Source organism: Puntigrus tetrazona, chromosome 14 (genome assembly GCF_018831695.1).
Source record: "Puntigrus tetrazona isolate hp1 chromosome 14, ASM1883169v1, whole genome shotgun sequence".
NCBI classification, from domain to species: domain Eukaryota; kingdom Metazoa; phylum Chordata; class Actinopteri; order Cypriniformes; family Cyprinidae; genus Puntigrus; species Puntigrus tetrazona.
Window position 1 is genome coordinate 10,304,421 of NC_056712.1, and position 26,659 is coordinate 10,331,079.

The following is a 26,659-nucleotide window of genomic DNA, read 5'->3' on the forward strand; positions in this document are numbered from 1 at the left end:
CATTATTCACTGTGCCACAACATGCAGACATTTGAGTCCAACTCAATTACACCAGATAGTCATTTAGAAAGATCATTATTCTACACAACAGCATACACATGCACACAACTAAAAAGAACAAACCAAAAACGCATCCCTCGCTTTCTTTTTCTGTGAGTTTATAACTTATCCTTTGATGGTAATCAATTTTTTGGCTGAATGCTTTTGTGTAAATTATTACGCCGCTGTCTCTTTAAAAGGCAGGACTGTGCGGCTACACCTCCACTGCCTCTCATTCTGTAGATGATGTCACTGTGGCTTCCCTTAGACCTTGGACAAATGATGTGGGTCTCTGTTTGGCGTTCCTCCTCTTTCCCACCCCTCTCTCTCCCTCTCTCTCTCTCTCTCCCAGTGTCTCCATCTCGTACTCCACTGCTCACTTCATCAACAGAGGGACAGCAGCTGAGGAAACTTGATAGCACTCCATCCCCTTCTCTTCTCCTCTTCCCTTTTTCTTAATCTCCCTCTCTTCTTCTTCTCTCTATCCCTGTCTCATTCTCCAGCAGCGATGTAGTTCTTTTTCAAACTTTAGCAGCTGTTTGGCAATGAAGTCTTGACTGAGATCCATCACGCCTGGACCTCTATGGATTCGTTCCCTGCTTCTTTTTGAGATCTTTCCAGAGTCGCCTCTCTCTTTATTCTGTCTTCTGTTTACATTGCCGTGTCGGTGGGTTTGGACCATGGCCATGAAGGAAACCATACTCCCTATCAGCGAGGTGTCGAGTCCGTACCCGGAGGTCGTGGAACTCAACGTCGGCGGCCAGGTGTACGTCACCAAGCGCTCCACCCTGGTCAGCGTTCCTGACACCACCCTGCACACCATGTTCACGCGGTGCAGCCCGCACGAGTTGCCCCGTGACAGCCGAGGGCGCTTCTTCATCGACCGTGACGGCTTCTTGTTTCGATACGTGTTGGACTTCCTACGGGATCGCCAGCTTGTCCTCCCGGAACATTTCCCGGAGCGAGAACGTCTTCAGCGTGAGGCAGAGCACTTTCAGTTGGGGGAACTGCTTAGACTTTTGGGCCCACGTGTAGCCAAGCAAGGCTCGCTCAATGACGAAGGCTGCCAAAGCGACATTGAGGAAAGTTCTCAGAGCAGCGAGCTGATGACTCGAACTGGAAACTGCGCCACCAACTACGCGACTTCCTCTTCTGCCCTGGATAAGAGGTCTGGGTTTATTACAATAGGTTATCGGGGATCTTACACAATGGTGAGGGATAACCAAGCTGATGCTAAGTTTCGCCGTGTGGCACGGATCATGGTCTGTGGGCGTATCGCCCTGGCGAAGGAAGTGTTCGGAGACACTCTGAATGAAAGCCGAGATCCCGACCGTCCGCCAGAGAAGTACACCTCCCGCTTTTATCTGAAGTTTACCTACCTGGAGCAAGCTTTCGACAGGTTGAGTGAGGCTGGGTTCCAGATGGTGGCCTGCAACTCAACAGGGACGGCTGCGTTTGTTAACCAGTACAGAGACGACAAGATCTGGAGCAGCTACACAGAGTACATCTTCTTTAGTAAGTGACAGAGCAGCTCTCGCAAACCTGCCTGTGCTGCACTTTAATTTCCTTTTCATGTAGCCGAGTGTTCACAACCTTGTTCCCGAGGGACATGTCATACGCTTCACAACCCAATCTACAGCCTTTTCCCCCCAAAAAAAAAGGAAAGCATGCACTTTATTATATGTGTGCATGCATGCATTTTATTTTGTGGCTCGTGTAGAACAGGTGTGACTTGTGTACATTTCACTTTCTACTCACTGTGTGCAGATTAAATGGAAGCATGCATACTTTAAACTACCCAACATCTGTGGAGAGTCAAATTATTTTTAATCTTTAATGAAGAAACACAGACATTGCAAGACCTTCAAGAAGGAGAAATCAGCATTAAATCATTGCACACTTGATCGTTTTATCAATTTACCAGATTTAAGGAAAGAAAACGGACATGTCTTTTTGACAGAACCTGACGATTTTTTTTTTTCAATTAGTAAAAGTTATTTGTGCTTGCAGCTAGAAAAAGGCTCATAATTTAGTTTAGAATACTTCACGATAGCTGATAGGTTCCTCTAAAATCAAGTGCGCTTGATTCTCTGATCTTTATTTCTTTTCATTCACAGTCTTCTCTTTCGCTATTCATCTGCAATCCCATTTCTCACCTTTAGCGTCTCTCCCAATCACACTCTTTTTTTTCTCTTTTGAACACCTAACTACCCACACATGCTCTTTCTCCTGCTAGCTCCTCTTCAATATGTTGTGACTTTGATGCTGTAATTCATTGCAGTACATGTAAATGTGTGTCATAACTGGGACAGCTAGTGCCTCGGGCCTAACATACTGAATTGAGAAGATAGTAAGGCACACTAGGCAATCCCACGTACCACTTGTGTCCAATCATAAAGAAGTCAAACAGATCAAAGCCTCCTCAGCCAATGTAAATCACTGTTGGATTAAACGATTGCTGCTTAGTTAATTCTTATTGGTTGCCTCAGGTTAGCCATTCTTAAATTACAGACTAGTGCTAATCCACTGCTGGCTGATGCATTCACACTGCAGTGACTGTGAGTTCACTTTTTTACAGGTTGTCAACCAAAATGCAGTATAGCATTAGGTCTCTGACTGAGCTGATATGATTGTGGTGGGCCGAACCGCAAGCTGGTTTGATTGATTTGTGATTGATTGGTAGATGGTTAGTGGCGTTTTTTAATCTGTCTATCATTGAATTTGTATGCACTCGAAACTGCTTGAAACATATAAGCTTGTTTTAGCGGGTTTTGTGCATGTGCATGTTTAAGCTGAGATAAGACATAGCTGCGTGGACAGGTGGAGAAGTGTGAAAACATGCTGATAAGGAAAAGGAGGACCGTCTAGGAGGAAGAAAAATCTCACTTTGGTAGACTTAAACGAGGTAATGGAACTTCAAGAGCTAATCCTACCACTGCATGTCGCAGATAATGAGGCTGTGTGTGTGTGTGTGTGTGTGTGTGTGAGAGAGCGAGAGAGAGTGTGAGTGAATGACTGTCTGTCTATATTTGTCTTTCATTGTGTTCTCTATTAGGTTTTAAGATACTTGATGAAGATAAGATGTCCGCTCTGTGAAGCTGCCACTTTATTGACATAGTTGTTTAAAGACGATGTGTGCAATTATTTTGATGTCATTCCAACTCCGGACATATTCCACATTTTTAAGAGGGATTTTTACATGGGTTTACCTCAAATTTGAAATGGTTTTATACTTTTGCAGAGGCTAAAAATATTTTAGACTAGGTTGCATGTGCACCCCAAAGGTGATGAGATCCTCAAGCACTAAAGAAAATCTCAGCTGAATCAGCAAAGAACAAAAATGAGAGGTAGTTTTCTGAACTTTACTTTTACCTTACGTATGTATAACAATTGTTCAAGTGTTCACTGCATGTTGGTGGATCATCGAACTCCTATTAAAGGGGTCATAACATGCTATTTTAAAGATCGCTATTTAGTGTAACAGAATATGTTGACATGATTTAATGTTCAAAAAACACAGTATTTTTCAAATACTGTGCAATATTGTCATTCCTCTATGCCCTGCCTCTCTCAAACGCAATGTTTTTGGCAAAGCCTTCCGACAAGCACAGTATGCTCTGATTGGTCAGCTGACCCAGCGCATCGTGATCAACCAAACAGCACAAACATGTGTACTCTTGTGTACTCTTTTACAGTTGTATTCTTGCAATTGTAAATTGTAAATTTTGCATTTATATTTTATTTATACAATTTGCTATGCTATTATACTGTATATTTTACATGCTAGCATTTACGTTCATATGTGTATACATATACAGTACTGTGAAAACTTTAAGGCACTTGTATAAAATGCTGAAAGTGAGGATGCTTTCAGAAATAATGTCATGAATGTATTTTATTTATCGATTAACTTCTGTTAACTAATTTAAATCAACATTTGTTGTGACCATCCTTTGCATTTATAGCATTTTGGAGATGTTGCCTCCATTCTGTTTCTTCATTTCAGACTTGACAGAGTGGATGATTTAGATATCAGATCTCTGTGTGGTGCAGTTGAAACAATCTATTTTATGATAGGAAAAAAAACCTGTGGCATCTATTTTTACATGCACCTATTAACGTCAAACATTACATGCATTTTATGGTTTTCTTACAATTTATAATACACTTGAGATTTTAGTTGTTTTTTGAAGTATTTCCCTCATTTTAATTTTAGTTTAAATTTGTTTATTATAGAGATTGATAAGCTGCCTCCCTTTCTCTCTGTCTGTCTCTTTGTCACACCCCTGTCAGTTTATATTGTACCATTTTGCGTATGCGATTGCAGAGGCAGAAGTGACGGAGAGCCTGAAGAAAGGAGGCGAGAAAGTAATAAGTGAGGGAGAATGAGGGATGCTGTGTGTGCTGGGGCTGAGGGGGTGGAACGGTCACCAGCGGTCCCGACTGTAGCGGGGCTGTCGTTCAAGCTTAGCATGATGTGTGTCCGCCCTGCAGGAGCATCAACACTGGCTCCTTATCTCTGTCAGGATGCTAATCACAGCTCTGGAGGCTCAGAGGAAGAATCCGGACATGCCTCAACGTGCCAAAGGGGCTTACAGTACAACAGTTACTACTTAACAATAACAGACCCCCCACCAGTATACAAGAACCTAACATTTGTCAACCAGGGAGAGTATCGATCAATAATTAGTGATATTTACTAAGATATGCGTCAATAGTACTTTCGCTCATACTTAGTTGGAGATTAAACAATCTACTGATTTCCAATAATAATTAAACAATCCTCATATTATAATGATTTTTGAAGCATCATGTGACACTGAAGACTTTTAAATTAAATTAACTTTATTCTCATATTCAGAATTCAGTATTAAAAAAAGTATTAAAATTAACAAGTTTAAAGGCAAAATATGTAAGATTTTTATAATAAAATATCCAAAAGCCACTTGCACCGTGTTATATAATCCATGCAGTTACATGTACCTACATTATCTCAAAGATTCTGTGGGATTTGTAAATTGAAAGAAATTCTAGATTTAAATAATGACCCGTCCCTGGTCATTGTCACCAATCAATATTCGCACTATCCTCGGTTTCCACATAGGCATACATACACGGTCTCATTTAGAAGGCTGCACCCTCCAGAGGTCAAATCCTCAGGAGGTTGCATCATCTTTAGGATACCTATATGAAGTGTCCTTAACTTTATGTTAATGTCCTTAGAATTACATGAGTCGGTCGGACGGGCGGAAAAGGAAACAAGAAGTATTGCGTTGCTATGCCAACACATGTTGTGCTCTCACACTTCTTAAATGAAGAAAAATGTATACATTTGAAAGTAATTTGAAAAAAAATTGCTTTTACTTATTTTATTTTGTTCAGTGTTTAAGGTGCCGCAGCGTATTTACAGCAGACATGTGTTCGAGAAAAAAGGAGAACGTTAAGAAATACGTTTATCCGTTTTACTGGAGGCAATTTAGGGTAACCACCACATTTTTAATTTTAATTTGTAAACACCACATCTACACTTGTGTTTTGACAGTTGTTTACAACAACCCATTGTGGGTTATCTCTAGCAGTGAAGGATACACCAAATACATCCTTTGAATTCCCGTGAAAGAAGGACGCATTTGAAGGTTGCATTCAGAGTGTCCTACTTGCTTTTCTGAAATGAGACATCCTCAATGATGCATGCAGCTATAGACTCCAAATTGGAATGCTCCAGGCACGTAGATGTGGCCACCATGTTGGAACAGTGAAGCCGCTGTGTGCAGGATTGTGGCATCTATCGAATATTCATTGATTAATATGTTGAATGGTGTCAGACCACTACATACTGGGGGCCCGCTTGCTTTTCGAGGCCCATTCAAACCGTCGCAATGATGTCATATATCTATGGGTTTTCGCCTATGAATACGGCAACACATATGGACAAGTGAGGAAGTGGTAGTTATCATGGATTATCATGAGTACACTTTGCAAATGATGGAAAATCCCCAAAATCATAGCAGTTCTCATGTGTGTTTTAATAGACAGGTAAGCAAATGCATATCATTTATTGTGTAAGTAATAGTCATACAGCTTACAACAGTCATAGCACAGCTTTTGCTTCCGTGTGCATGATTTGTAAAAATGACATCTCCTGATGTACCATAATCCATCACTGCGTCATCAAGCTTTGCCTCTGTCATTGTTTTGAAGATGCGACCTCTAGCAGCAAAAACTTACGCATTGTACCTTTAATAAAATTTTACATTGGAATAATACTAAACAAAAATACAGACCTTTTTTTTACTGTATTTTTATTCAAATTATTGCCTTGAGCACAAAATACTTATTTTTTTAGAATGTTTGTCTGGTAGTGTATTTTTGTTGTAAACTAGATTGTGACAAGTGGTTTTACATACCAGGAGTTTTACTTGCGAGTTTGCTAAAGCAGCTGAATAGCTGTTTGTCTGTTAGTTAATCTAAAAAAAAATTTATATCATGGAAAAGGTCAATATTTTTTGTCAGTCATTTGAGAAAGTGAAACTCAGATTCATTACAGATAGAGTGAAATATTTCTACCCTATATTTCTTGAAATTTTGATGATTATGGCTCACAGATAATGTATACATTAAATTAAACAGAAATGTCAGGCTTTTGAAAAGTATCTTCATTTATTTCTGTGCACTCAATAGTTGGTTGGGCGTCCTTTTGCATGAATTACTGCATCAATGCGGCGTGGCATGGAGGCAATCAGCGTGTGGCACTGCTCAGGTGTGATGGAAGCTCAGTGGCCTTCAGGTCATCTGCATTGATGGATCTGGTGTCTCATCTTCCTTCTGACAATACCCTATAAATTCTCTATGGGGTTCAGGTCAGGCGAGTTTGCTGTCCAATCAAGCACAGTAACATGGTCACTGAACCAGCTTTTGGTACCTTTGGCAGTGTAACCAGGTGCCAAGTCCTGCTGGAAAATTAAATCAGCATCTCCATAAAGCTTGTCAGCAGAACGAAGCATAAAGTGCTGTAAAATGGTAGTCCTGGTAGATGGCTGCATTCAATGTGGACTTCAGAAAACACAGTGAACCAACATCAGCAGATGAAATGGCACCCCAAATAATCACTGACTGTGGAAACTGGACTTCAAGCAACATGGTTTCTGTGCCTCTCCACTCTTCCTCCCGACTCTGGGACCTTGATTCCCAAATGAAATGCGAAATTTACTTTCATCTGAAAAGAAGATTTTGGACCATTGAATAACAGTCCAGTTCTTTTTCTCCAGCCCAAGTAAGACGCTTCTGACGTTGTCTCTGGTTCAGGAGTGGCTTGACACAAGGAGTGCGACATCTGTAGCCCATGTCTAGGATTTGTCTGTGTGTAGTGGCTCTTGATGCGCTTCAGCCTCAGTCCACTCCTTGTGAAGCTCCCCCTAGTTCTTGCATAGATTTTGCCTGACAATCCTCTTAAGGCTGCAGTTATTCTTTTGCTAGTTCATCTTTAGTTCACTCAACTTTCTATGAATATGCTTGGATACAACACGCTGTATGGAGGGTGTCAACGACTGTCTTCTGAACTTTTTTGAAGTCAGCAGTCTTCCCCATAATTGTGTAGCCTACTGACCCACCATGAGAGCCCATCCACACAAAGACACATTCCGGCATTTTTGAAGAGTGAAACCAATATTTTCTGAAACTGGGTCCCAGAGGGGATAAATCTGAAAAAGCTGCCTGTGTGCTTTCATGTGCACAGTGAATCTGTATATTTTCTGAAACAATGATGTCATCAGCCCACGTCTGGCCCCTCGTCAGACACCATTACATCACGTAACAGCAACAAAAGCATGAACGATTGTCTTTTTTTAACTAACATTAACACAAATTAACAAATGTGTTGACCCATGCTTGTATACCGCACATAATGTTTATGGGCATAGTCCAAGTTTTCTTTGTTTTTTGTGAATCTTGTGAATTACGCTGCCCTATAATGGTTTGGCATGTGTACTACATCATTTTGTGTCAGTTTGGTGGTTTCGTGTGATCACAGATATTTTTTGAGACTAGGATTAAAAAAAGACTGGATAGGGAAAGTTCTGACTTCGTGTGGCGTAGCCTAAGAGACGAATAAAAGGCTAGAGAAACCTTTGCAGGTGTTTTGAGGTAATTAACTGATTAGGGTGTGACACCATGACTTTCCAATATTGAACTTTTTCACAATATTCTAATTTTCTGCGACAGAATTTTGGGTTTAGATCATCTGTAAGCCATAATAATCACAATTTCAAGAAAGAAAGGCTTGAAATATTTCACTCTGTATAATGAATCTATATAGTATATGGGTTTCACTTTCTGAAATGAGTGACAAAAAATAACTTTGAGGTGTACCTATACTATTAACTCACCAGCAGGACACACAAGTTGTCACCGAGGAAGAGTAAGTTGCTGCATTTTAATGAAAGATTATGCAGGCAAATATTTTTCTTTGGAATAGCATGCACAGATGAATCATTCACAATAAGACTAGGAATAAAGTAAGCATTGTCAAGTTTGATTTCAAGTTGAAAGGCATTCAGTGTGTCTATGGACGATTGAGTGTGATCTGTGATTTAATAAAGACCAGTGTTCAGATTAGCTGTGGGCAGAATGTGATCATGCATGTTTGCGCTTGTCAGTATGTTTGTGTGTGGGTGTGTTGTGAATGTGCGTGTTTCTCCACACATCTTCATGCGGCGCTGCTGTCGCGGTTTGTTCTCACTCTGTCCAAGGACAAATCAAACCTCTGATTATGAAGCCACAATGGCCTTAACTCACTCAGAGGACGCGAGTAAATCTGTCATCAGTTCAACGTCAATTTTTTGGCGTCCTCAACCTCTGGATGAAGGAGCTGGAGCCAGTCAGTCATCTCATGAACCGCTGCTTTTAAGCCATGCAAAGTAAACAAGCTCGAAAGAAAATAGCTTTGTCTGTTTTCATCTTTCTCTTTGATTTTTCATTATGTCCGAACTCCACAGGATGACAAAGCAAACTGAAATGTAACATTTCCGTCTGATTCGAGCAATTTTGTGTCTCAGCACAGGAAATTGTGGAAAATACTGTAATTTTGACAGTGTTGTGAATGCTGAGTAACATCTACTCAGAACAGCATAACTGTTAGATCAATGCCTGTCTGTGTTAGAGAGGGACGCAAGGAGACGGGAGAATGAGCAGGTCAAGGTTGAGTATATGCATATGACCCGCATGAATATTTATACAAATTGATTCACATATTCAGCAAATATTAACAGGAGTTTAAACAGCTGTCTCAGAGATTGTGGGAGACATGTAGAGTGAAAACTGAGATTGGATGGATTAACCAGGGATGTGCCGTTACAGTCAACACCACAACACATAGATTGTCTTGACAGACCACAGACGTTTGACACATGCAATGATGGTTAAATCAAAAACGAAATATTTGTTATTACACAACACAGTTATGATCTTCTTAGCTCGAGTGACATTTTTACGGTGACTTTCTCCAGTTATTAATGTGGCAAATGGTTGTTGTTGTTGTTTCATTCAGATCATATGACCTTTCAGGATCTAAAAGTCAGACTGATGAAAATGAGTACTAGTACCCAGCGTACCTTGATTCTGCCTAACATACTTCCAGCTTTTATTGTATACACAAAACAGACATTGGTGACACTTTGGATGTAATGTTCCATTAAAAGGCACATATTATGCCCATTTTTACGACATGTAAAATAAGTCTGAGGTGTCCCCAGAATTTGTCTATTAAAAATGTTTATTTATGACTAGTGTTCTAAGACGCTGCTTAAGATTTATGGGGATAAAAAGGAGTGGGTGGATTTTATCATTAGAGGTGGTTTCTTACACACAACACCGTTCAAACATGTAAAATTTGCTCTCAGTGCCGATAACCTTGTAGGCAGTGCGCATTGTTAAGCTATGGGTGTTCTGACTAAAGGACCTTTCCTGATCCCACCCTTATTTCTCTGCCAGTTCACTTCCTGTCAGTTGTGATCTTTCATATTGTAATAAAGAAAAATGGATAGTTAACATTTTTTATTTTGCATCATAGATTATATGTTCTCTTATAGAGAAAGGAAAAATGTTATATTTGTTTCTCCAAAAAACTATGAAAGCAAATGGTGGCTTTTGCTTGAGACACACATGTTTTTGCTCCGGAGTTTCTCTAAATGTGCAAAGGTAAGCGATCTCAAGAGAAGCCAGAGATATTTATTGTCCATTTGACCAAATAATCTGAGCTATCCTATCCACATTTAACGTGTGGTGTTATAAACGGTTCCTTTTGTGTCTTATTTCTCCAAAAGAATTTTGGGAGAAACACTTCGATTTTTCATTTTCTTAACTATAAATTCCAACCCAATATCAATACATTAATAACATAAACGTTTGTGAAGACATAGACACATCTTGGTGGAAAAAAAAAAGAATTTCAAGCATTTAAACTTATGTCTTAAGATCTAAAAGGATGTTAACTTTCAAAGTAAATTTTTTTCTTTACGTTTCCGACTAATTAAGTGTCGTATTGATTGGTTTAACCTGCATCTGCCAAATGAATAAATCTAAATGTAATGATGTGCCCATTTTACTTGTCAACCTGAATTATCTAAAAATAATAATTTATAATCTCAAAACCTGATTGTTTCCAGTTTAACAACCATTTAAAAAAATATCAGTCTGCCTTGAATTATAGGCATATGATATAATGTAATTAAAAGCTGAGAAAGCCCACCAGAGCTTCATGACGGCCACTCATTTGTCTTTGTCACAGCACAGGGTTGTTGTGGTGTGTAAACACTGATGATGTTCTGTCATTATGTTTGGATGGTTTGAATGGTTTTGTCACATCATGTAAACAAATTACTGCTGGGGATGAGAGATTACAGTCACTAAATTATTTGAGCGTGAATTGATACTGTGAAAAGACGACAAAGAAAAGAGAAGAATAGCTGCATATTCATTAACAGGATGAGAGCAGTCACATCTATTGTTGTTCTTGCTTTTATTGGTTGCTTTACGGATTTATTTTATTTATTTATATATTTAACAATGGAAGCTATTTTCTGTCTCAAATCATAAAAAGATGACTATATGTCACCATATTATGCAATTTATATATCACCGTTTTTGTTGTTAATGCTTTCTTTATAATACTGACTTAACAATTTCAAAATTTAGTTTTCTTATAATTACCCCTTTCTAATAATTGTGATTTTATTTCTTTTAGTTGTAAATTTTTATTATATAACAGGACTTAATATCCACTTTCTTTTTTTTTGTTTGTTTGTTTCTCATAATTGCAATTTTATTTAATATAACCACAAATTCTATCATTTAATATCTCACAGTGGGAGTTTTAGAATAAATCCTTAAGATTTTGTCTCAAAATTATATTTTAGCTTTTTTACTTAAAGATGAAAACAGGTTTCCATAGAAAATAGACTTCCGGTAAAGTTTTTAGTGTTCAAACTGCAGAGCCTACTAGAGCAGATACTGTCTCTTTTATCTAGCAGTTTGAGAAAACCCACTCAAGCTTCATCCATCCTCTGGTGAACTTATAAAAGCTCTCTCCATTTCCAACCCTCAGGGTGAATAAGAATATTCCGAATGAAAGAAATAGAAAAAGAAAGTGCTCAGACAAAAGAGCAGATGATAAGGTAAGCCCTGCTGCCCTGCAGGTGAGGAACTGTGTTCTTCTCTGTATAGAGGAGCCATAAATGGCCTAAAAAGAACATTGTGCATAAAATTTGGAGGGGTTTTCACAGCGTGCTTTTGTAGCAATTCTTCTTCTGTACTTAATAACTAGGTTATGATTTTATTTCTACAATATAATGCCATTAAGTGCATGATCCTGAGCACTGCGTCTGGAAAAGCCACTGCCGCTGTGTAAGTAAGGAGTAAAAAGGCTTTCTGACTGCTTTTAGGCACACGGCTGTTCTGAATGTTTGCTATGGTGTTGCTTGGTCCTTTCTAAGATGTTCTAGGTGGTTTCTTCTCAAATCTGAGAAAAAATGTTTTGATTACTCTGGTCTCAATAATGTTTTTCTGCCATTTTTGTAATCTTCTATGTGAAATCCATGTCTTATCAGGTTGAGAAGTATTAGCATTAGCATTAGCATACTTCTCTGCACAATTTTAGGTATTCTTTTTTATAACACACACTTTGGTATATTACATATTGAACTTTAATGCTTAGCTAGGTTTCTGCTGCTCTTAAAATGTCTTAATTTGCACAAACATCTGTCCAGTCCATTGGCAGATATGTGTTCTTGTTTTAACTCAATTTATCTAGTCATTTTGCTTCTCAAGTAAATGCATTTTGATTTAAGAATCTTTAGAAATTTGTACTAAAATACTGAGGAAGAACATTTTTGCAGGTACCATAAAAGTTATGGTCATTTCCATATTGTAGTGTTTGGGAACAGAGGTATTCAAGCCTTAAGCTATTCTTTTGTAAAATGAATTCAAAAGGATTGGAGATCTGTTGAAACTTGTGTTTTTTTTACTATCAAGTCTTGCTAATACAACCCATTGTGTGCTCCCTAGACATCTATAATAAGAAAAGATATTGACGTATTGTGTTCCCTTCAATTTATTCCTTAAATTTTATTAAAATTTTCTCTTAAAAAAATCAAGCGCCACAAATTATAGAATAGCTCCCACTTTTAAATTCTGATTTCAGAAGCTATTGTAAAACAGACAGTATTTTCATTGTTATATGGTATGTGACTCGACATGTTACTTCTATATTATACATTGCTCTAGGTCTCTGTTTTGTAAATATAAAGTTAATGAACTATATTACTAGGAGGAATCGAAAATGCATGCACAGTGGCTTGGATGCAGCATTTAATTTAAATGTAATCAAGGCCTTAAACCTCATCTTGAACTTTTCTTTTGCTCCCATGCAAGCTGTGATATTTAATTCTGCCAATGCAAATTTTGATATTTATGTCTTGTTTATATTATTTCTGCGCAGCAAATGTTATGCCTGTTTTTCTTGCACCTTCCCCATCATTGCTGCATATAGTCTATCCACAAACTCATTCCACAAGTTACCTTTAAAATTGGTAACTAAAAATATTTTATACTGTGCACGATGACCATCAATTACCCTTTAATGCACGACCTTTTGTAATTTATTTCCTAATTATAACAACCAACAGTAACAATGACCGCCTTGATTTATAGCCATATAATATAATGCAATTAGAAACTTCATTATAAAAGCTCCATTATATCTGCAACCCTTTGCAAACTATACTTTGCAGTCTAGCAATGCAAATCAACAAAAGTAATGGCTGTTTTCCAGACAGGTTTTTCATGCGCTAACATTGCTCAGACAAAATATTTTAGCACTATGCATCATGCCCGCTGCCATGCTCAGCCTTTTGTGCGTTTACATACTCAGAGCAGGTTTGTGTCACGGCCTGATCTCATTCCCCATATCCTCAGCTTTCCTGTCTACCTCAACTATCCTTTCAATTATAAGCAAAAACCCATAAATGACAATGAGAAAAAGGTTTTATAATAAAGGAAAGGCAGCCGAGCTCCTCCCGCTGGTTCTAATTAACAGAACAGAGATAAGGGGCACCGCCTCTCTTTCAGCCCACTAGCTAAATTGTAAAAAGCAATAAATTTGCTCAATTGAAGTCATTTGGGAAAGAAAAGGAACCTCGCTCAGAGCAAAGGACAGTCTTCACCTGCCGTTTAGCTCTAATCTGCTTCGTATGTCCACTCCATGAAATGTTCACAATCACTTCAGTGGTCAAAACGTAGAAAGTTTCTGTAAACGATAATGGAATGTCATTCCAGTGGAAAGTTACTGCTGCATATCTCACAAAGGAACATTTTCTCTCAGGGTAGAAGACAGGGCAGGACCATCGTTCATTTATCAGACTACCGCAGGCCTCTATCTCGTCTCTAGGTAAAGAAGAACCAGGCTGTTGAAACATATGTAATACTTTCAGTAGCCTATCTGAGCTGCTAGATAGGGCCGCACTATCTGTCCCCTGGAAATACTGCATCGTTGTATGTTCTTGCCAAGGTGAAGAATGAGACGGAGGGAATCTGTTGCTCCTGCTGTGTATTTCTGACTCAACCAGACCTTCACTTTTTTGGGGTGGTTTGTCGATTTTGGCAAGCAGACGTTTATAAGGATAAAAACTGGGCACGGATATTTATCTATAAATAAATATCTGCACTATGTATTTGTTATTTTGCATTTCACTGCTGCTGTACTTCACACGTACATGAATATCATTGGCGTTTATCACCTGTGATGTTTCTCATTAGTTATAGTTCTCATAATGAAACGTAGGCGAAAATTGTGGGTTCGTAGCTTGAGTCAGGGGGTTGTATGGCGTGTGCTCAGACAAAGCACAAAGACAAGATCCTGTGAATCTGAGAGTGACGCTCTTCAGTCTTGTAGAGGGCACATGGCTTTAGTGTCGACTTCTCAGCCTGAAACTTCAACTCAGATTTACATGAAAGAAATCTCTGCTATTGCTCAACACTCCCTAATCCCTATCCTCACACTAACCTGGTTGTGATCTGCTTGCTCAATTCAAGAGCATCTGAAACTGTGTTAGCTGGCATTTTTACAATACGATATGTTTCAGAAAAAATGCTCTGGAGTCCGAAAGTCTGACGATGCATTGAAAATCTGGAATTTAAAATCTAGTTGCAAATAATATAATGGATATTATTGTAGAAGTCAAAATTATTGGACTGGTATATGTTGGTAAATAATGTAGCAAATGAATACATTGTAAATTATACACTTTCTGTTCATGTAATCTGTTATATCTTTATATCTTTTGAATATAACAATTGCTGTTCTGTCAAAATGACAGATCCTAATATTATAAACTATTTTAGTGCAAATTCATGATTTTTTAAATTATTTTACACATTTAACTACAGTTATATAATGAATAAGGGCTTATGGGAAAATAACAACCAGAGAAAAGATTAAGGAATTACAGCTCCTTCAAATGTTAAAATGATTGGACGACTCTTCATAGTACAACTGGACCATGACCATGCAGCAAAAGCAACCCAGAAGTTTTTGAAGATAAAAAAGTTCAATATTCTGCAGCGGCCAAGTAAATGTTTTGATTGCAACTCAACTGAACATGTATTTCACTTGCCTTGCTGAGAACAAAAATAAAGCCCACAAACAACAGAAGTCTGCTGCAGTAAAGGCCTGGCAAAGCATCACAAAGGAGGAAACAGTCTTTGGTAATGTCCATGAATGCCAAACTTAAGGCAGTCATTGTCTGCAAATGATTCTCAACAAAATATTAAAAATGAACGTTTTATTTCTTATTATATGTATTTTTTCCAATTACATTTGAGCCCCTGAAAAGGGGGGCATTTTATATACTGCTATATATAAAATGGTTGTGATTCTTAAGCTTTTTATGTTATATTTTTCTTCAAATTCAAATTTGTTCAATTAAAGCTTAAAGTCTGCACTTTAATTTTATCTTAATTGTTTCATTTATCTCTATTCTGGCTACATGCAGAGCCAGAATTATGATATTGTGTCAGGGTCCAAATATACATATTGAATAAAATATACCTAACTCTAACAAACAGGCAATCAGATATGCAGATTTTGTCCTGACTTTACATTCAAGGCATGCAAGTGGCCATGTACTGCCTGCCCTTTTTTCAATACATGCTCCTGGCCTTATTGTGCACAATTACAGACATCCCCAACAGCAATTTCAAAGTCCTTCTGTTTCATATCTTCACTTTCATTAATTGTTGATTGTAAATTTGCTCTACAGACTCTGTAATGTTGTCCAGATGGCCGTCAATTAGATTTGAGTCCTTGTAAATTCCCTCTTCATTTCTGTGTAAAGCCATGGGGGTGGATCAAATAATAGTGGAGTTGTGTTCCCCGTTTTTCATCTTTCTTGTTTTCAGTCTTCCTTGAAGCGGGCATTACATAAGGTTGGCCGCAAAACTTCAATAAGGAATATGCTTAGGTTAAATATTGATGGTTTATTTTCTTTCTCTATTCAAATAGCATTTATTGTGCTGTGGTGAATTTTGTGGGGAATCAGCAGTATGCTGATATATAGTGTGAATGGATGTGTAGCTTTTGACAGCATCAAAAGGTTATGGGCAGGCTTTTCCTTCCTTAAAGTGGATGACCCTATTTACTGTTGCATTTTCCTTATGTACAATCATGGTTTGTTGATTTTTATTATTTGCATTTAGCATTATTTTTTCCCTGCTGTTTAATCAGAACCCGCCTGTGCGTGAGTGAACTGAAATTTCATCCTATTATATTCATTTCTGCCAATAAATCCATCGCAATGAGCTGTTATAAAACGAGGGAAAACAAGACACTGTAGTTGTATTATTTACAGTTTGTTCCATCATGCTTAGCGAGGCGGATGAAACTGAAAAGCGTAAATCATGGGCATCTGTGTCAACCAAAATATCTCGTCAGAAATAAACGCTTCGCTCCTTTGAGGTTTGCAAGAGGAAATGAGAGTTAGAGTAGAGAGAGGATGGAGAGATTTCTATGACAGTGGTTGTGGTGGAAACATGAGCACACACAATATGTTTACAATGTTTTCATGCTAATTATTTCTAGGACACTGTTCGGCCCCCAGAGAAGCCGATGCATGTGAGAACATCTGCTGTTTCTCTGTACAGGTTATGAAGTTAATTGTTGTAAAGTTTAAGGGCTCTTTCATAAAGATAACTATGACGATAATTAAAGCAGCATCCACACCAACAAACTGTAATGTTCTGTTTATTATGGATGGGTTCTGATTGGCTGTTCATTGGTTGTCATTCAACAATAGTTTCTCTGTGACATATTCAGAGCATTCAGAGAAGTCTTAAAGGTTAGTCATCTAATTTTTTCAGCAAAATTAGTTTTTAAGTCATGTAAAAAACTGATTAGTCTGATTTGAACCTGAAAAGTAAGACTAATTATCACTCGGTTAACCACTAGTTAGTTAAACTAGTTTTTAAGTAACTTACACAAAAAAACAGAATTTGTCTGATTTATTACTTGGTTAACTGCTTGTCAGTAAAGCAGGATGAGTGTAACTTTTAGAAGGTTGTTTAAATCCCATACCTCATGCATTTCATATAGTAATACCTATTTTTTTGCCATTATAGTGGAAGAGAGTGGACATTTTATTGCATGGAATCTTAATTACCATATATTTTTGTTACAGTCCCTCTGGCGTTATCAGCTTCGCAATGACATCTAGATAAAGCACAGTCTGTTTCCTGCTTCCAGTGGTACATAATCTGATTGGCTCATTTTATCACAGTCATCACGATTATATCATAACCTACCCCAATCTATTACAGTATCTCCGCCTAAACATATTTCTATCAGTGCAAGTCAGTCCTGAAGGTCACTTCCTGTAGTTCTCATGCCCTGCTGTTTGGCCTCCCGGCTGATGGCTAGACTGCTGTAATCCTGTGTTTCTCCCTGTGGGATTATGGCCTTATTGAAATCCCTATCAGATTTTTGCTTCTTTTCAATCCTTTTCTATTCCTTCTGCAGAAATGCACTGTGCATCTCAATGATATATCAGCATTGTGTTCAACTTGTCTGTTTTTTTCCCTCTCGTCTCTTTCTCTCTCCAATAATCCATTCTCCCCAGGCAAAGGTCAGGGTGCGTTCAGTTGTGGCGGCCTGACACCGCTGAGAAATGCTAAACAGATGAGCACAGGGAGGGGAGCGAGTTTCATTCCTCGACTCTGAAATCTTCCAGCAATTGCTAAAAGTTTGCGTGGCATCCCTAGAATGCATTGTCGTTAGTAATTTTATTATAATTTTACACACACACACACACACACACACACATACATATATACACATGCATATATTCCACACACATTATGCAAGTTTTAATTTTTAGCTGCAGTGTTAAAATAAATAGTGCTAGTTTCTGGTGGAACTATTCCGTTCTAGCCCAGTAATAAAAAAAACAGCAACTTCGCTCAACATATTGGAATGTCTGTCCATTATGAGAGCTGAATGAGTCGTCAGAATCCTTCTCAAAAGAAAGGATCCTTCTAAAGCGGCTCGCGTCTCTGCCAAAGCTAATTGGTCTTTATTTCACGAGGGCAGAATGAGGGATAAACCTGTGTCCCTCTGCCAACAGCGTTCTGACAGCTGGGAGGATAATTAACATTTTCAGCAGTCATTATCCAACCTTAATGCGTGTGGCTTCACATTATTACAAGAAGCATTTGGCGCATTTGTTTAGTTTTTTATGATTAATACTATAATATATATTGTATATACAGGGGAACCAGGGCTAGTTGTCACACTTTGTATTCCAATGCATGTTTGTTAATTTTTGAAAAGCATTTTCTTTTTATATACAAACCTTATGAACTGAGAAATCAAACTTAATCAATATTTTTGATATAGAGTTTATACTTTAAAAAAGTACTATAAAAAATATCCAGAAATGCAGAACTCAACACTTTCTTGTAAGTCTAATAACAGCTTTGGAATGTGCCATTTTATTATGTTACAGTATCCGTGTTTCAATTACCTTTCAAATTATACAAATCAAACAATTCTGCAGAAGATGATCAACACCTGCTTCTACATCACTGCTCTCTGATTTGCACATGCAGTGTAAAAAAGATGCTTTAGAAGATGCCTTAGAACACAACAAGTAGTGCCGAGTTTTCTTTGCTTTTCTCTTCCTTCTTATCCCAACGTTAGAAATGAGTGGATAGACTATTTTAATTTGAGGTTTCAGACCGCATGAATTAGAACTTGGCCCTTTTTTCAATGTATTTTACCACAGATTAATTTACAAACAAGGCACAATTGAGGATTTTCAGAAAGATTAAAACCTAAATTATGTGATCACTATTGCTCTATCAGCTATTACAGATCGTTTGATATGTTCTAGATAATTTACATACACTCCCTTAGTATTTGGTAAAATTTCATTTTCACTTGGGCCAAACGTTTGGGTATCCTTCAACAAGTTTTCTACAATAGTTTGCTGATATTTTGGCCCACTCCTCTTGACAGAACTGGTGTAACTGGGTCAGGTTTGTAGGCCTTCTTGCTCACACTCGCCTTTTCAGTACCGCGCACAAATCTTCTATGGCAGATTAGGGTTTTGTGATGTCCCCTCCAATACCTTGACTGTGTTGTCCTTAAGCCACTTTGTAACTAATTTGGAGGTATGCTTAGGGTCATTGTCCGATTGGAATACCAATTTGCACCCAAACTTTAACTTCCTGGCTGACATTTTTGGATGTTGCTTCAATATATCCACATATTTTTCAAAATCATGATACCATCTATTTTGTAAAGTGCACCAGTTCCTTCTGCAGCAAAGCAGCCCCACAACATTATACTACCACCCCCATACTTCACAGTCGGAATAGTGTTCTGAGACTTCAAAGCTTCACCCTTTTTCCTCCTTATATTCCATTTATCATTATGGTCAAACAGTTAGATTTTTGTTTCATCAGACCACAGGACATGTCTCCAGAAATTTTTTTGTACTTTTTTATGGTGGTTTTGAAGTAATGGCTTTCTCCTCCCAGAGTAACCATTCAGCTCATGGTGGTACAGGACTGGTTTTACTGTGGATAATGACACTGTCTTACCAGTTTCATCCAGCATCTTCACAGGGTCTTTTACTGTTGTCCTGGGGTTGATTTGCACATTTCTCCTTCCTGAGCGTTGGTTGTACATTCCCATGTTTTTATTCTTGTATATTATTGTCTGATAGATGAACGTGGGACCCTCAGCCTTCAGGCATTTGGAAATTGCACCTTAGGATGAATCACACTTGTGGAGGTCCACAATTCTTTTCCCGATGTCTTGGTTGATTTCTCTTGATTTTCCCATGATGTCAAAGAAAGAGGCTCTGTGTTTTAGGTGTGCCTCCAGTTAACTCAAATGGAATCAGTTAACCTATCAGAAGCTCATTTGGCTCAGAATGGGATCATCTGGATCATCTGTTTTGTCTGAAGTGTATGTAAATATCTGGTTTCAACTGTATGTGCGTTTGTGTATGTTTAACCCTGGACCACAAAACCAGGGTTTTACAAAAAAAACAACTGAATAAATAAACTTTGCACTGATTTATAATTTGTTAGGATAAAACAATATTCGTCATTGAGATACAACCATTGGAATATCTGGAATCTGAGTGTGCAAAAAATCTAAATATTGAAAAATCACCTTTAATGTTGTCCACATGATGTTCTTTGCAATTACGGGCTTTTAGGCTTTTTGAAAGTGTTAGCTAAGAGTAACTTTGATATGGAATTAATATTAAGAGTATGTCTTAAAACACGTATATACTAAAAATAAAACATTTTTATATCTACTTACAGATCCCAGACCAATGTGCTGCATCCTTGAATTACACAATTGTATGTTATGGGACAGCAGTTTTAGTATTTACCTCCTCTTCCTCGATTTATCAGTCTGACCTCCATATGTCACAGCTCATGGCCTGGTTTGGAGATGTTTTACGACGTAACATTTTTCCGCCTGTAGAGCCGGTACAGTTATTACCTCTGCTTATTTATGTGTTCTTATGCATTTCATTAACCCAATGACAGTTTGATATAGACTGTATTTACTCAAAGAAGAGAAGCTATTACAGTTTTCCTCCGGGCCGCACATGTGTGAGGCACACCAGTAAGAGCTAATCTGTGAATCTACATGTGTAATTGTTTTTCGAGTGAGATGGGAAGTCTGTGTGTGTGATTTGAAGCCATTCATTAGCCTGGCTAGCACGTTTGCTCCGGGCCCTGATGGTTATTGCTGTTGTAGAGATTATGAAGCAACAAGCAAGTAAGATGAACAGACTGTTAAAATGCCTCCATCTCACCACATGTGCCTTAATGATCAGCTCACCATATGTTATTCAGTGGCTGGATATTCGTTTTAAAACACCCAATCACACAGAATGACTTCACAACGGACCGCTCAACCAAAAATGGCCAAAACCGGACGACTTTCTGGAGCGTTCCAGGCCCGTAGACAGCGCTCATGCTAATTCAGAATGGCAGGGGAGTGTAGAGGGAACATCTGTTGGGTTTAATAAGGTCACGCTGCGCTCTCCACAGCTGCATCTGAGGCCCCTTGACCTCAGCAAATGGATACGCCGCTGCTTCAGATACGCAGCTATGCAATTTACAGCATGAAGGTTGCATGTGGTCCTCTGACGTTCAGTTATGGTGTAAATTATTTTTTCAGCCTAGTCGGTCGGTTTGCTTAACAAGCTCAGGTTTATAGCATATGCTTTTAACCTATTGTTTCATTGTTCTGAAGAAAATGTGTATGTATGTGTGTGTATATATATATATATATATATATATATATATATATATATATATATATATATATATATATATATATATATTTGTTTGTTTTTTGTGTTTTTTTACTACCAACTTTTCTGTGGTAGTGCATTAAGAAACATTTGCAGTGTTTGTAGTGTGTGTTTATATATATATATATATATATATATATATATATATATATATATATATATATATATATATATATATATATATATATATTAAGATTATTAATTATTAAGAACCTTCCATTGTCACAAGATTATATAATAAGAAATAAAATGATAAAGAATCATAAAATTGCCTATATACATCGTAACAATCCCCTCATTCTTCCTTCATTTCTATCCTCATCTTCCTTTGATGACCTGGGTCACTCATTTTGAGTGTTTTTTTTTTTCATTTCACTTAGCCTAGTTTGTTTACTTTTCTTACAAGATCCGGTCGCTTAGCCTAGTTTACTTGCTTTTCTTGTAAAACCTGACATCAAGTGCACCTTTAGAAATTTGAGATTTTTACAATGTTAATTTTCCCACCTCACCTGAATATGCAGAGACATCTGTGTAATCAATTTGTATGTTAATTCTGAGAAGCATAAATAATAAATTTCAGAACTTCTCATTTCATTTCTGTTCTCTATTCTGTTGCAAATTTACACACTATTAAAGAAAGATGTGCTCTGTCTGCATTTGGGGTATAATGTGGATTACTCCAAAATAAAACCAAGGATATAAAATGTAAATAGTGTAAATGTACATTTTTATTTTAACTTTACGCCTCAAATGCTGTTGTTCGAACTCATACCAAACCCAAAATACTCCTGTAAGATGCTATTGGAACTATTGTTAATTTTGTCAGTGTGAAATACAATGTGTATATTTCAGTTTTACCATGGTGTGCAGTTGGTTTTACGCCGCCGTGGTCAAGTGTCCCAAAGGCTTGTTGGTCATGGATCAGTGTCCAGCCAGTGGTCAGGTGGTCTATTCCCAATTATCTGTGTCCTGAAAAGCAACTGATGGAGTCTTTGTTTTCAGCTACGCCTGCATATGCACATTTAATCACCAATTAGCAGCTCCTCTGCATCACATTAAGAGACTTGCTGAAGCGTGCAGTTACAGCTGGCTCTTGATTCTCTGCAAAAATGTATTATTTCATCATTATGAGCTAATACAGAGAAAACAGACGAGATTAGATGTAGTTAGTCGAGTTAGTTGTGTTTGGTCGTTTGTAAATCTTGATTTTCATTTCATAATGAGTTACACTTTCTCTTTTGCAGAGAGAGAAAATAAAAGCTATCTCAAAAGAGCCTGGAAAGCAAAGGATTTCTTAGGGGGAATTAAGACATTAACGTCAGGACTTGTCTGAATCTGTAAAGTGATATGCTCTGAACATATCTCACATGTGTGTAATCACCACTGAAGCCTTGATGTTGCACTAAAATATAGTCAGTTAACATTTATGGACCACATTTATGTAGGATTTTGAGCCGGACCCAATTCCTTTAGTGTTTTGCTTGAGGCTGAATTACGTAACTGAGAACCCCTCTATCTCAGAATACATGCATGGCATCCTCTCACAGGCTCCTTAAATCTGTGGTTAAGAGGCAGTGCCTTAAGGGTTGCGTTGTGAATTAAAACACAGATATACTAAATCAATCTATTTTTGTGAGTTGATGAAACATCATGCTGCTATAAAAGCTTAAAAATGCAAGCAGCAAATTTATAGGGTTTTTTTGAAGAAAATCAATTCAGTCCATACTGAAACGTATTGAGAAAAGGAGTTTTATTTAGGTCTAAATAGATATATTTTACCCAAATTTGTGGTGTATTTTATGCTTGGTCCATTGCAAGAAGCAAACAGCAAGCGCTGTTGAAATCCGCTGCGCTGCCACCTACATAGAATGTTCCAAATTGGTCACTAATGAGGTTATATTTCATTGAGGATGCTATTGATATAGGCAGCTCACTAGGTATTGAAAGAACCATTTGTTTTTTAGCTTATGTAATTTAGTTTTCTTTAGTTAATTAGTTTGTGCTTAAAATGATAGTTCCCCCTAAAAATCTGTCATCATTTACTCATCCTGAAGTTGTTCCAGACCTGTATGATTGTTTTTTCTCGTTTTGGTTGAACACCAAAGAAGATATTTTAGAAGAATGTTGGTCACCAAAATCATTTGTACGGAAAAAAGAAACTCATACAACAGGTACAACTTCATGTTAAGTAAATGAAGACAAATTGGTGCGAATGTGTGTGTGCATGAAATGTACATTTAAATTAGTGAATTTACTTATTAACTTACATGAACTTAAGCAAAATTGCAGATAAACTTAAGTTTGGCCATATTTTTCTTGTTGTAAGCATAACATTTGTTTGATTTAAAAAACAGGTCCTGATGCAATTTTTTGCCTATCTACTACACATCCTTTTTTAAGGACGTCTGGATATTATTGCAGTGTACACATAGCAAAACTAATGAAAAGAGAAGAAGCAATGGATATTTGGTGATTTATTGCAAACGCTAACACAGAGGAACTAAGCATTTCATCAATTCAGTCTGTGGGACTTTGACATTGGTCTCTAGGGGTTTCTATTGTTTTATCAGCTAATTTTTCTTTATCTATCCACCAGGACCAGCCTGCAAGTCAGCATCCCCTAAACTGGAGCGTGAGGAGCCTAAGTCAGAGAAACTGCTGGATAAGGCCAGCGAGAGCGGAGCCTCATTGAACGAGCTCTCCACATCCAGCTCTGAGACCCACTCAGAGGCCACGTCGCCTCAGGATGGGGGTCCCATCCTGGTGTCACGTGGTGAGGTCGTGGGCGGTTCACTGGCCCCGTGTGGCGCCCTGCACTCTGTATCTCGACCTCCGAGCACTCTTACTCTTGGACGACCGCCCAAGAAAGGCTCCTCGGTGCAGTGGATGGAGCTGCCGGATAAAAGGAGGAACAGTGAGCTGTTCCAGTCCCTCACCAGCGGAGTCGGTCCACGGGAAGGTGTGGGAAGCGGTTTGACCCGGAGGAAGACTCTGGAGAGGCCCAGCGCCGAGGAGGAAATGAAACAGTGCATCCGAGATTTCCGAAAGATCAAGATCCCTCCAGCGTTCCCAGAGCGCAAACGGCAGTGGCAGTCGGAACTGCTTCAGAAATACGGCCTTTGAAGGAAACTCAGGATAGGCGACTGGTTTAAACTATCCAACCGATTCGCTCAATAAATTGTCCAACAGACTTTAAAGTCCTCAAAAGGCCTTTATTCACACAAAAAAATCTACCAAAAAATTGTGATGGAGCACATTTTGATGAAAAGCCATTCCATCTATAGTCAACTAAATACACCTTTCCATTGTCCAGAAGGTCTGCAAACAGGGCTCATAGTATAAACCACTGAACTGACAGAGTTGGCTATCTTTGATGATAAAGCCAAAGTGGGAGGTACATTTTCTGTTGTGTCCAAAAGAGAGATGTCACTGTGCATTAACTAGTTGTTCAGATCTATACAAATGACACAGATTTAATGTAAATGGGGTTGTCCCTATCTACCTTTCAAAGATGAATTTAGTTGTAGATGAAATGGTATGTCTTTTGTATAAATATATTAGGGCTACCAAACTATTTCAAATGGTTATCAGATTACCATGAATCATTCATCAATTTGCAATTAATCACATAAATATCAGCATTTGTTAAAGCCCCCATTTTCAGTCAAGTCTGTCAATCAGTATTCAATTAGTCTGTCCTAGGCTGATATATGTGCCATATCTGGTTTTTATTTTCAGCATGTATGCACATTCAAGACATTTCATGTGTCTTAAGATACTTTTATGAACATCTTGAACACAAAAAACACGTTCTGTGCTGCTTGCTCTTAAGTGTGGTGATTAAATGTGTTCATTTTTTGGAATGAATTACACTATGTGGATGTTAAATTGACAGCCCTAATATATGTAATATTTTATACAATATAAATATATGAAAAATATAGCTGTATATTTGCTGAGAATCCTTCAACTAGAGTTGATAGGTATGATGAATGAGAATGAGAATGTAATCTAAAATCTGGAATATGAGGTTGTTGGAATTTTATATTAGCTATGTATAACGAGCACAGAAATATAATACAATGGTTAAATTATCTTCTCATTCCATCCCTTTAATTGACCCAATTGTTGCATTTATATGATGGACTATGAACATGAGCACTGTTTTTTCTCTGTGTGAGGTTTCTCTGACTGATGCCTGGAATTTGTCTGTGGTCTAGGCTGCTTTTGCTATGAGTTTTGTGCCATTAATTTTCTAAATGTTTGTTTGTGTGTGTGCTTATGTCCATATTTGTGCACATGATTTTCTTTATGTACTTTTTTCCTTCATTTGTGAAGGAAATCTTGATTTTGAATCACAAAAAAGAAGGGTTGCTAAAACCTACTGTTGGTCCAGAGCTGATAATGAAGAAGACCAGGAGTTGACCTCCAATGATGCATGCCTACGTTGGTTCCTTCACAGTTTTTCTCAGTGCAAAACCTTCTTTAAGAATTGATCTTCTTAACACAGATTAATCTAAGTTTGAGCCTAGCGAGATTTATTTTTAAATGAAAATAGCCATGGCGTTAAGCCAGTAGCTTAATCCACGTGCTGAAAATGGTTCCAAGATATTGTTTATGGCAGAGCACCATTCCAGACTCGGGGAATGATCTTTCCATCTGCCGTAGGCTGCGTATCAAATGTCAGTGAGCATTCACAGTGCATTTCCATCTCTATAAAGACTTGTATTTGCAAGATATTAGATGATTGCCATCTAATTGATGTGTACGGTGTTCTGTGCACTTTAAAGCACAACATTCTGTTAATGCTGGTTTGAGACATGATGTGGTCTCAATCCAGGACACAGGTTTGAAAAGCACAAGGCACAGTTGACTCTTATCCTAGAATTATAATGTTTAATGGGTTTAAATCAGGACGTAGTGTTAGTCTACTGTGAAACCTGAATGCTCCAAAATTTGTGAAGACATTTGTTGTTATATCTGTTGATTTGCCTCAGTGTCCTGTAATAAAGGTGTCATGTTATGATGGAGCGATTTAATGTGCATTTTCTTTATTTCATTTAGAGTATATATATATATATATATATATATATATTTTTTTTTTTATTTTTTTATTTATCTGTTGGTAATTGACAAAAATATTATCTTTCTAGCGTTTTTATTTTGGGATTTTTTTAATATGCATTTATGTACCTGTATGTATGATTTATTTATTTATTTATGCTCACGAAAAG

At 37.7% G+C, this 26,659-nt stretch overlaps 1 protein-coding gene across 1 annotated transcript; it reads left to right on the forward strand.

The window, feature by feature from the left end:
* Nucleotides 1–344: 344 nt before the first annotated feature.
* On the forward strand, nucleotides 345–26,455 carry kctd8 (potassium channel tetramerization domain containing 8). Its single transcript, XM_043258060.1, has 2 exons — nucleotides 345–1,554; nucleotides 24,022–26,455. The coding sequence occupies exons 1-2, from the start codon at nucleotides 720–722 to the stop codon at nucleotides 24,546–24,548; spliced, it is 1,362 nt and encodes a 453-aa protein (XP_043113995.1). The 5' UTR covers nucleotides 345–719; the 3' UTR covers nucleotides 24,549–26,455.
* Nucleotides 26,456–26,659: the final 204 nt, after the last annotated feature.

Bases quoted from the DNA above. Each gene is read 5' to 3' on its own strand.
- kctd8 (XM_043258060.1), top strand. From the start codon at position 720: ATGGCCATGAAGGAAACCATACTCCCTATCAGCGAGGTGTCGAGTCCG. The intron at 1,555-24,021 runs GTAAGTGACAGA...TCTATCCACCAG, and splicing joins CACAGAGTACATCTTCTTTA to GACCAGCCTGCAAGTCAGCA.